Genomic DNA, 12,602 nt, shown 5'->3' on the forward strand with positions numbered 1-12,602 from the left:
TCTCCCCACTTGATCTTTGAGAGATATAACGTGGCCTAGGTAACTTTCCCACTAGATGTACTGGGTGGTTGAATATCCCAAACAATTGTTGCCCTTCCCTCTTATTTTACCCGTTTCTCAGGTTTTTTTCTGCTTCAATACATCCTTCAATCTTCTCTCTGTCTTGCTGTAATCCGTCTGCTTTCCTTTTTCAACAAACTTCTATTTCTTATAGGGGCACTCATTATTCTCACTCATCTCCTCCTCTCCCTCGTCTTCCCTTATTGTCTGTTCTGCATTTAACCCCCTTCCCAAATGCCACAGAAATGTTAACGAGGATACCTTACTCGTTGTCAATTCTGCTGCTTTTAAGATCTGTTTCTTTTTTTCCCTTTTTCTTGCGTTTTTGGAGATTACGACACAAAGCGGTTCATCCTCTCTATCATCTTTCTCTTTTTCTTCTGGTATATCTTCGGGGATCACTATCACCTCACCTTTACCATTTTTTCCTACATCTATTAGGCCTTCCCCTTCTTTATGATTTTCTTCCCCTTTCCCCGATTTTTCCCCTCCAATTGCACCTTTCTGTTGTATTTCGACTTTTTTGCCCCCTTCAAATTCATGCCTTCACAAACTAGAGCATCTTTCTCCACATTTTTGCCACTCGGCTCTAGTTTCATTATCCTTTCTAGGATACTTCTCAAGCAGACTGATTGTTCTTTCAGTTAATTTTTTACCCAGGCTCTTGTTTCAAGTAATGTGAGCAGGATGAGTTTTCTCTCAGATTTCCCACTACTTTCTTCATCCTCCTCTTCCCCTTTCTCATCTCCTCCTCCTGCTCCATAGTCTATTGGTTTGACCATCCTTGCCATTTGTGTAATGATACCTTTTGAAAATATCAAAGGCGTATCAGGCATTGGGCGACCTTGTTCTTCATCATTAACCATGCCTTCTCCCCCTTGCTCATGTCTACTTGCTGCCAACCCCCACCCCTTCCCCATCTTCTTCAAACAGCGATTGTGACTTCCCTGTGTCAATTTCTCCACTCTCCCCTTTCCCACCCTCTAGCTCTTCTATCGCCTTAATCATTTCCCCATCAGAACCCGGCAGGCATCCGTTGTCTTCCGCTTCCTCTTCACAATTCAATGTCTTTTGCCTCAGTGTTTGCGGAAGAGGCATAGCTAACGCCCTTGCTAGTGTACTTCTCCTAGTTGTAAAGACCAAAGGGCCTAGCACTGTATCCTTCCTAGAGCAAATTATTTTTTTCCTCATATCTTAGGTTGAAGGTAACTTCAGTTCACTTATAAACTCCTTTTATAAACCACGTTCCTAGGTAGGAGTACACTTATATTATCACTCCTCAACCACATTCATCCAAATTATTAGGGGTGAAGCTCCCTAAGAAAAACAAATACTTGTTGCACATTACTGTTCTGTTTATTTATCTCATCGGTTTGTACCCTTGCATTTGTGTGCCATCCCTTAAGATCAGTTGTTCAATGCACCTTAAGCACTGTTTAGACAAAGTTATGTTTTTTTTCTTTTTTTAGTACTGAAATTGCGCCCGCTGTGATTATTTTCTATCAGGCATATGTGTCTCAAATTTCCGTTTACTTTTATTTTCTATTACTCACTTCTTTGTTACTGTATGACATATTATGACCACTTTAACCCATTACATTACTTTAGTTCTACTTTTACCAATCCTAAGTTACCCTGCATGGCTCACTTGCAATGTCCAGGAAGTCTGTGCCGTTCTTGTTCCTCTATTCCGATTTTCATATGCTGCATGTGAAACTTTCAATACAATTCTGTATGCTGTATTACATCTCACCTTGTGCACAGCAACTTTCCAAACGTGGAATATCCTCGGCAGCATGACCTCACTGGAAACAGCCTCCCCAGGCTAACCGGCACTTCTGGGCACTTCTTTGTGCACGTGCGCAAGTGCGCGCGCCCGTGCCTTCTTGTGGAATTCTGGGGCTGGTGGGCAGGGCTTATCCTGTGCACAGCAACTTTCCAAACGTGGAATATCCTCAGCAGCACGACCTCGCTGGAAACAGTCCCCCCCCCCCAGACTAACAGGCACTTTAGGGCACTTCTTGGTGCAATATAATGATGGTTTAGCGTTTCAGTGGTACATGGATTATACCTGGTACCTGGGGATAGACATAGCTCACTCGCTCCCCGAGGATTTTGTATCAACGCAATTATGAAAGGGTGTTGGAGCAGCCCAAGGTGGTCGTAGGGAGGTGAATGGGGCTGCCCCTTAACCTCTATGGGGGGATTTCACTGGTAAAATGGTCACGTTACCTCAGTTTCTTTGTGTATTTTAAAATGTGCCCCATGTGTTGTCTAGGTCTTATTTCAGTGAGGTGTAGTCTGCTTTCCCAGTTCATTTGGGTGGTTAAGCAATCACGTATGAACTACGAGAAATTGGATACGCCACTGGATAGGGTGGTTGGCGCTGGCCGATTTTGTGGCGTATTATGCAGCAGCTGATGTGGCATTCCTGGTATATTGGTTTAGTGTTGTTGCGGACAGGAAGCACATGGAGATAGAGCCCTTGCAGCTCTGTCCTTATTACGGGCAGTTATACTAACAGCCCCTAGTAAATTGTCGAAGCTGAAGAACGTGGTGGAGCTGACCTGCAGGGCCTTGGTTCACTTTGATTCACATTCCGGTACTGCCGTTGACTAACGAGCTTGGATTTGTACACTGTATGAAGAGGCTGCGCATCTCTCGCTTTCAGGATTTATTCCCGGAGGGGCAGTTCCTTTCTGTGGAAGTGTTTAAAGAGAGGGGACATTTTTACGTCCCTGGATCTGTTCTTGTATTTCCGGCTATGAGACTCCCTGAAGGGTCTGTTTTCGACATTTCCAAGATCGCTGGAGGTGGCCCTTGTATTGGATTGAGTGATAGGGATAGCAGACACAAGCAGGATTGTGTCCAATCTCTGTAGTAAAATATTGGAGGCTAGAGTGGGATGGGCGGAGTCATCCTGAGGGAAATGGGAGATAAGCCTGGGCTCTGTTATTACTGGTGGGGTATAGCGGTATTGTTGTGCACAAACTAGGAAAATAGCTATTAACTGCAGATTTAAGCTGATACATTTTAAATACTTTCACCAGTTTTACTACACACCTATGATGTTACATTGGTTTTTCCCCAACACCCCGGATGAGTGCGCTAGATGTGCGGTCTCACCGGTAGACTTCCTCCACGTGGCGTGGAGCTACCACCGAACCCCTTTGTTACGATTCTGGGAGGTGATTTTCGTGATATTGGGTGACATTATAGAGGAGTGGGTCGACCCTATACCGGTGGTGGGCTTATTGGGATACACTAAGAAAACTACTGGTTGTGTGAGGAGGTAGGTGGGGCTGTTATTACTTTTGGCAAAACGGAGAGTGGCAATGGTTTGAGGAAGGGTGCAGCGTCCTGCAATAGAATGGTGCAAAGAGAATGTTCTGTATTGTAATGAAATGGAAATGGAGTATGGAACGATGGTGCATCCCTTTGCTAAACCCAAGGATATCTGGTACCCGTATAAACAATATCTTATCTCACAGGCACAAGAGATCGGGTCAGAATCTGAGGATATGACCTGAGAGACTGGCAATGAAGAACAATGGCAGACTTGATGAGGGATGTGTTTGATGGGTATTTTGTTGATGCTTGTTATGTTAACTGCTTCTATAAAGTGTGCATTCACCAGTGGTATCTTGGCGGACAGGAGGACAAAAGGGCGTGTGGGGGTCCCAACTGTTGTTGGTGGGGTAATTGGGCAAGAGGGGAATATATGTTGTACAGTAATTGGGGAAGGAGGAGGCTGAACCACTGTTTCATTTGACTGTTAGCTGTTTGAAAACAATAAAAATATATTTGTTCAATATAAAAGCCAAGTAAATTGCTGTACCCGTTTTCAGGGCGCTTTAAAAAAAAAAAAATACTTAAAATAAAACTATTTAAAGGAATACAAATCTTGATTGGTTGGTGTCAAATTCAGAACTTTTTCACCCATTCTGTCAACTTAGCCAGTATTAATGATACAAAAATGTTTCCCGGGGCATCTGGGAGGGCAGTAAGCTGATAGTTCTTAGAGCAAGTTTGAGCGCCCTTTTTAAAAATTGAAATAACTATTGACGATTTCCACAAAGGTGGAATTTGCTTCTTTTTTTCACATGGGACAAAACCGTCAACCGTTCATCGGCCCATAGGTCCGGGTGGGCTTTAAATCTAGAATATCTTCCTTGTCCAACTCCAGAGACCACTCTTCCCCCAAAGGCCGCCACTCCACACTTGGAGAGGACAGAGTATCTGAAAATAAATTGATAAAATACTCTACCCAGGCCTCCTCCTGAAACCGGGTTTATGTGGAGCACAATCTGAGGGCTGTCTCCGCTCTTCATTATTTTCCAGACTTCCGAAGGATTTCTGGAAGTCAATGCGGACAACATGCCTTCTGCACCATTACCACTCTATAGCCACGCAACCATTTCTTGTATTTGAGCCTCAGTTTCTTAATTTTGGAGCACAAATTTTAGGGGCCAATTTCCTAATCTCAGACCTTAAGCCCCTTTTTTTGTTTTTGTATTAATAAATCAAAAGTGCGCTTGTAGCATGGTCTCTTGTATTCCGTTTGTTAGAAACCAAAGGCATTCAAAACTGCCAATTACGACTCAGCAGCAAAGGTTTTATCTGTCTATACTTTGTCAAATTGGTCTAATAAGTATTCATTTAACCTTTCCACAAGGGGTTCACTCCATATTATTCGATTTCTACCTGTGCCAACTTCCAGTCTTTGGGCATGTTCACCTTGCACCCGTGTCCTGGAGGGAACTATCCATCTTGTGCTTACAATTCCATGATCACTATGAGGGGCAATACTACCTCCAACTCAGAAACACACATGAACATATTACCTGAAACAAAAATGAAATGTAGGATGGCTTCCTGGGTGTCTCTTCTCTAAGTTGTCTAGGTTGGATTATCCCCCCTGATACTGCCATTTTTAGCACGCACAGCCCCCTAGACTCCATTAATGAATTCCAAACCTTTCCACAAATCCTGGTGGGTGCCCAACCCTGCATTTGTGAAGGCAAATGGCCAGCCACATTTGGACGTGTGATGTTTAAATCTCCACACAAAATGATCACTGACATTTTGGGATCCGCCAAACATGCATCCAATATACCTGCTACAGATAATGGCCCCAACCAAGAGGGCAACCGGAGTCCAATACACATTGATCACAACAAAGATTCCTAAGTCAACAAAACTGGAATAATCCCAAATAGGTTTGGAAGACTGCAAAAAAGGGTTAGGTGATGACCACTCCTGAACAACCGTCCCTCTACTGTTACAGACAACTATCATAAGGCCTGACATGGGTCTTCCTTTAGGTACTTTTAGGGCCGGATTCAGTATAATAGAATACCCATCCAAAACCGGTATATCTGTAAGTCAAGTTTCTTGTAAATAAAAGGGACATCAAAAGACGATAAAATATTATCATCATGTTGAAAAAGATGGGTGAAACCCTGTGGATTACATGAACCAATAAACATATCAGTCGGCCCTATGACGTGTTCTAGTTATACACACTTTCTGCCACCCAGTAAGTTGCCTGCTAACCATAACAAACTCTCTTCCTTGGCCTTAGGCCCAAAAACTATACAAAGTTCCAAAACTCTTCTAGTTTCTGAGTTTGCATATGAACAAGTCACTTTCAGAAGTGAAAATGGAATTATCATTCTATCCACACTACTTTCAGAAGCCTCTGCCTTGATTAAGGCTAGGATATCTGCACTCTTTACTTCAGATAGGTCATGCCCCATAGGGATCAATAGAGTAGCAGCTTCCAATATAATATTCATTACCAGCCTAGAGCCATTGTGCAACAAAACCTGATCTAAAAACAGATTGTTACAAACTGTATCTTGTTCAGTGTCCCTTGATTGATAAAATGTAATGTGGGCACTGAAACCAACAAGTTAAGTGCATTGGATCGATTCAAGATGGTAATGTCCTTGGATATGGGCAAGTGTTGCAATACAAGTAATATGTACTGATCTTGTTGGAGGGAACGTTGGGGCACCTGTCTCTGAAGCTTAGTGTCTTGCTTCCTAAGACCATGGCTTAAAATAACTTTTTTTAAAAAAAAATGTTTGTTCCAGAGTGTAAAAGCAAGAGTCCACGCTAGCAGTTCCTTTGATTGCAATCTGAACTCTGGTATATAAATTAAATGATTCTGAGGAGTTCACCTTCCTAGGTTGCTTGTTTCCATTTTCACTCAGCTTGATTGCATTTGGGTCTGGCTCCACCTTTGGCGTACCCACTACTCTTTCAGATGAGTAGATGGATAAATCCATCAAATCTCCCATTAGTACCGGTTCCATTGCTATTATCCACCTGGGGTGAATCGCTAATTAGGCTGTGCTCTAGCAGCTCTGGGATCTTACACACTTTTTCTTTTCCCCCACTTTTGGACCCCATGTAGCTACTGCCTCAGCAGAATGAATTAATGGAGATCATAAGAACTTCCTAGAGTCACAGTTGCACGATTTAGCCATGATTTTCTGATTCTTAGATTTCTTCAAATTATTGTTCTTCTTCCCCATCTGTCTTGGCTTTCTCTGTTGATAAAAGATAGAGTAATTAGCCTGTGGGTCAGAGACAGCGTCCACTGGGATCGAAGGTCGTTGGGAGAGGAGGGTGGGCTGGAATAGATCATGTACTGAGGAATGGTCGTCTAAAATGACAATAGCCGATCTCTTATGTTCAGGGTGCTGTGTTCATTAACTTTCCGACCTCCTAGTTGTGTCTTGCTCACTCGCGTTCTACATAATCTCCTCTTCCGGCAGGATGCTCGAGGGAGGTCTACTAGAGTTTGTTTGTTGGAGCAGTGGTTTACAGGCTGTAACGTATCCCTCTGTGAAGGATATTTTTGAATTCAACAATGCAACATGGTCATTTATTTTAGTGTTAAGTGATTTGTACAGTTTCGCCAGGGTGATTAGGTGACATTTTGTGCCGGCAAGGCTAATGGACCTCAGAGAAGCTGACGGGGATGTTTCGGTGGAGCTGGAAGACTTATCTGGATACAGAACTGGTGATGCCGACAAAGGAACCTCTGAGAAGGGTCAATCGGCATTTGTGAACCAATTTGTCCTTATTACTCACAACTTCTCCTGTAATCGTGTTACTATCCCGAACATCATGTGCTTCAGTCGGGGGGTGGGGGGGAGCCTGGTAACACATTTGAAGCGGTCCATATTCATTCAGCTTAGTTTTCAGATGATGGCGGAAGTAGATTTACAATAGCTGCTTTCAAAGCCTAGTTTAGTATATTAAAAGGTGTGAAAGCCGGCTGATAGTCTTTCAAAGTAAGTTCCAGTGCTTGATCCCCCAATAAAAGGGAAGCAACCGGGACCTTGCACAGATCTATCAATTGCATCACATCAGTCTCTTTAGAGAGCGAAGGATGAGGCACATGTTTTTGAAAAAAACGTCCTAATTTTAGGGGTAGAGGCTTTTGGTGAACTGAACTTGGAGCTAGAAAGCGAAGCCAGCTGCGAGTGTTAATCAGGCACAAAACGATTCTGAACTGCCAATTTCAGAGTTAATGTGGAATTCTTCCGGCTTGTAATTGTTGGACTACCGATAATACACCATTTTGGACCTATCATCGCGGGATACAAAGAGGTCTCTAGAGCCAGTACATTAGCCTCTACCATAAATGCCTTGCTCCTTAAATCATATGCGTCCAACATCCTACAAAGTCGTCTCGACTTCATTAGTAGGGAAGGGTGCAAAAAGAAAATGATATACCCTTACTGAGTCTTTCTTAAATCTGCCGCCTTCTGACTCCCGTTGGACTACCGGTAGACACCAACACTTGCCACTGCACTGCAGCGCCGGCGCTACGTGTTGAAGGCTTTATAGTGCCTCTCCGCCACCAGCCTTAAAGGAGCAGGCCCACACCGCACACAGTGGTTAAGAGTCGTCTTCTCAGTATTTCCACCGCTAGACTTCCACCAACACTTGCCACCGCACTTTCAAAGCCTTTAATTAAAGCCACAGTTAGGCGTTTTACCCTTGGCCATCATGAAGAAAAAGCATGGGAAATAATCAAAGTGCTTGCTGTCATGAGAAGGAGACTGCAGCACTTCATATTCTTCTGTTCCTGTTATCAAAGCTCTCGATCCAGAAATCTCACCATCTGTTTGAAATCATGGCAGAAATGCATTAAATTCAGCTAAAACATTTTACAAAAGCACCATTATTTTGTTTTTTTGCAGTGGCAAATTTTGTCTGTAGTGCTTGGTCGCCAAGAAAAAAGTCTTTAAGCATGTGAAGTTCTTTATTTTTTTCAGAAGATGTTTGCTGTAAATGTATGTATTACGTGCGATGTTGTATACTGCTTTTATGTCTGAAGTCGAATAAAGCATTTATCAATCTGAATGATATGAGCACTGCCCTTTCTTATATACATAATAACAAACTACCCGTTTTCCAGACATCTAGCTGAACGAATAAGTAACGTGATTTTTATATTTTTAGAAATGAATGTATGCATTGTGAAGGTTAGGTGGTTCAGTGCTTCTTTTTGTATTGCATGTACACTGCCATCCCTTCCCAGTGTTTGATCATTATTATTTTTCTGTTGCAGAGATGAGCACGAGGCTATCATTTAATCTCATGTCACCAATGAAGAGGAATCTTAATCTTGGACCAAACGGCTTTATTGTTTTATGTTATCTTTAAAAATCGGATGTAAACATTATATATATACTGGGAGGCGTCCGAAATCTTGTGTTTTACTCAGTTTAAAATGATTTGCCACAACAGATTCATTTTTTGTACTGTGAAATCTAACTTGGAACCAGTAAATCTTTGTTGTCTGGCCACCTCCAATTCTATTGTTTCTATGATCATCACCTACTTTGGAACCATAATCCTTAAGAATAAAATGTGATTTTAGCCAAATATATTCAGAACGCATCTATGTGGCAGTCATATCAAGAAACTTGGGGAATACATTTTGTACTTCAGAGCATATAGTGCCCAAAGGACTGCATCTCTGACCAGCTCAGAGTCAAAACACGATCATGTTCATAGTTTGTGTCTTCTAATTTGAACCCTTACTGCGGTCACCTGCTATGAGATCGCAGTGTGCCGATCATTTGTCACTGAACAGTTGCAATACAATGTAAGTACCACTGGGTTCCTTGTTAAACCACTTCCAGGGCAGTTCTTTTAAGCACTGTGCTTAGACGGTTCGGATGCAGGATAGACCAGGCTGACCAATTTGTCTTACTTTGTAAAAGCCATCCTTGAACGTGTGTATTTCTTTTATTAGCCTAAGTATTGGAGAGGTGTGCTACCATCTAAATCCAGAATTATAGCATTCTAGATTGGTTACAGTGTTGCTATAACATGCCACGAAGGGCATTGATGCATGTGTAGGGGATGGAAATAATACTACTTACGGGCCACGTGTCATTATTTTACCCCATTGTTCAGTGTCATCTACCACTCAGTGCTTCTATGGTAGTTACTGGAGATAACAATCACGTGTAAGAGCCTGGATGAGTTTACACATACTCCATTGCCCTGCGATGGTAGTTTGTGATATTACTTCACGGCTATCTGTTGTCCCCAATTGTGCTAAATGAATATACTGGCTGACATCATTGTTACTCTTGAGCAACCTTTTTTACTCAATTGGATTTAATCAAATTTACTATAACTTCATTTGCTAGTGAATCAGACCAATAGCATCCCTCATTGCATGGTCAAAGAGTGGATGGAGGTGTTCTGAATTTTTGCAATTAACATTAGCCATAAAACGACCAATGCTTTTCCACTAAACAGAGGTTGACCATAATGGCTGCACTTCTGTGTTGTGCAAACAGTTTATTCTGTGTGTATTTTTTCAAACACATTAATTTCTAAGATTTAGAGCGAAAAGACATTTATTCAGACCCTTGTGTAACTATATTGGGAGTCATATCCAGTTTTCCACTATCCTTAAGGTAAATCCGCTAGGATACCTGCAAACTGTATTTCCTTTACTGCCACTTGGTCCGGCGCCCATTGGACTCGATGGGGCATTTTTGTCAGAATTACTGCTGTAGAAATGCCTCTGAAAATGGGCAGAATGTCAGTGGATTTAACTCCAACTCCGAGCTGGAGGTGAATCCTCTGACTTTCTGCCAAACTTCTAGTTGGGCGGTGTGGGAATGTGGCGGTATATGGTAATAATTCTGCTGCATTTTTCCTGCAATGCCCAACTCAAAATGAGGCCCTTTTTTTGTCGATTGTAGTTTTCATTTACGTGAAGATATTTAATTGCCTCTTGCATACAAGCTCTTTCTACTGGATCCAGGACAGTTTGGTAAATGATGTCACAATACACAAGATGCTCTCAAACAATGGCACATTTGAGAATAGTTCTTGTTGGTGTTTGATTGGGTAAAGAGAACTAGGATATTTTCTTCTCACTAGCTGGGCCATCCCTTCAAGCGTCACGAGCCTATTGTCGTAGCTTTTCTGGATAGGTAATAGTAAGCCATTCGTATACAGGAGCTGTAGTGAGGATTAACAAACTATGTCGAAGAGGAATACAAAAACAGTGTCTTAGTGTAAACACACAGAATGTTTTTGATGTCACTTCTTATCCAGCGCACATATGTATGAATGTTTTCATTATGAGGTGTATGGCTTTGGACGTATGGAATTTAGGAATTTTGGTTTTGCTTTAACAAAATTATATAACATTTTCTTTTGCACTGCAGTAGAACACGAATGAACAAGAGAATATTTTAAGCGGTTTTTTTTTTATTCCTCACATGTGCTGTTTCTCAACTGCATACACCCAAAAAAATGTAAATAGAACTTTGTGTTTTAATTTTACTGGCAAATACATTGTAATTGAAGTGTATGATATTTAAAAAATGTCGTTTTTCTGAAAGCCAAAGTGTTTCTTCTGCTACGGTTGTTTAAGCACGTGGTGCAAATTCCCAATGTTTTTCTCTTTGCACTGGAAACAAATAAAATGACAGATTTGCACTTTCCGAAAGACGGTGTCCGTTGTACTGCATTCTTTTTCATTCAGCAACCAAACACCAGCATGAATGTTATTTGTGTCTAAGCTGCTTGTGTGAGAGCAGTCAACCTAATGATGTGGTCGCGAATGTTCTTGGCTCTTTCCTGCCCACGGATGCAATCATTGTGCTGCAGCAGTATTCGCTCTTCAACCATTGCAAGGGTTGCACAATGAGACATTCTATTTTTCTCTGTACTATTTACATTGCAGTTACTAAACCCAACGTATTTAGTATTTCTTTGAGCTATGCTGTCCAAGTTTAATGTCAGGCCTTTCAGGCTACAAGATTGTCCCGCCCCTTGATCCCCCAACGTGGGGGACGATGGATGGGTGAGTTAGTCTGTTCTTTTATGGAGTTACTAGGTAGATGGGTATTGGATTGGTGCCTTTGTGTTTGGATCGGTGAGAGAGTAATAGATAGTGTGCGTTGGAAGGTGGGTGTGTGTATTGATGACAACATTCTTTTTTGTGTTAATTTGCAAAACTTGATACAAAAATGAACATCAGCAATTAACATTATTGGCATTTGCCAAATACCGTAGGAAACATTTAACAAAAATAGTGCTTTTTGTAATCATTATATCAGCAAATAAACCCAAAATATAATAAACACTACACTCCATAACTGGACAAAAAGCTGAAAATTGGAAAACTTAGGTAGTGGTTTAAAGTAGAAGTAAAGAAGCAACTATTGCCAAAAGAAATTGAAGATGCTGGCATAAAAGGAGAAAGTGCACAAACTTTATAAAACAGTAAAGTAACATATAACATGTTTATTATTTCCACAGCTGTGTTTTTTGCATTTTGCTCGACCAAAACACTCAACATACAAAGCATTGTCCCACAAACCAAATTCCAAAATCTCAAATTAATTTCCACTAATACGCCAATAAGAACACGGATTGGTATTACATTTGTTTGCTATAGACTCTTAAGGTCAAGAAAGGATTTACAAGATTTGGCCCCCAGTAGACTCCTCAGGGGGAAGGGGACAAAGGGGGCCATTGAGACAGTTAGGAGGGGACACAGGGGGCCATTGAGACAGTTAGGAAAGGAAAGGGTGACAAGGGAATGGGAGGGCAGAAGGACAGTAAGTAGCTGCATACATTTTTTATTTTATCAAGACAGACAATACTCAAATGTAAAGCTTGTTGAACGTGGATCATATCAGCTCATAGGTGTCAAAAAATCCATGATGCTTGTGCAAGATTTTCTCTTAAACAGAGAGGGTAAACAGTCTTCCACTAGGAGTTTCAATGGGCTTTTCCAACATCTTAACACTTGTTTAAGCGCCACTTTCCAGGGACGGCACAACCATCTGTTGGGTTGCCAGGGCTGTGCCGAAGATCACCCTAATAGAGACAAGTGGGGTATGTGGTAACCAAACGAGAGCACTAGATACTTTCCAACACCTCCTACCGAAATGGTTTGGCAATGCCATAACCTATGCCCCACTGAGCCTTTCCCCTTCTTGCATGACCAACAGGTGCTTGTTTCTAATAATCGAACC

At 41.7% G+C, this 12,602-nt stretch overlaps 1 protein-coding gene across 2 annotated transcripts in view; it reads left to right on the forward strand.

The window, feature by feature from the left end:
* TMEM123 (transmembrane protein 123) overlaps nt 1–11,065 on the forward strand; it is a 628,355-nt gene extending 617,290 nt beyond the window's left edge. For both annotated transcript variants that reach the window (XM_069639063.1, XM_069639062.1), the window contains one exon: nt 8,654–11,065. In XM_069639063.1, the coding sequence (XP_069495164.1) occupies nt 8,654–8,678 (25 nt within the window). In that variant the 3' untranslated portion in view covers nt 8,679–11,065. The remainder of the gene's footprint in view (nt 1–8,653) is intronic.
* Nucleotides 11,066–12,602: the final 1,537 nt, after the last annotated feature.

The sequence above is a fragment of the Ambystoma mexicanum genome, chromosome 7q (assembly GCF_040938575.1).
Source record: "Ambystoma mexicanum isolate Mex_15411 chromosome 7q, UKY_AmexF1_1, whole genome shotgun sequence".
Taxonomy (NCBI): domain Eukaryota; kingdom Metazoa; phylum Chordata; class Amphibia; order Caudata; family Ambystomatidae; genus Ambystoma; species Ambystoma mexicanum.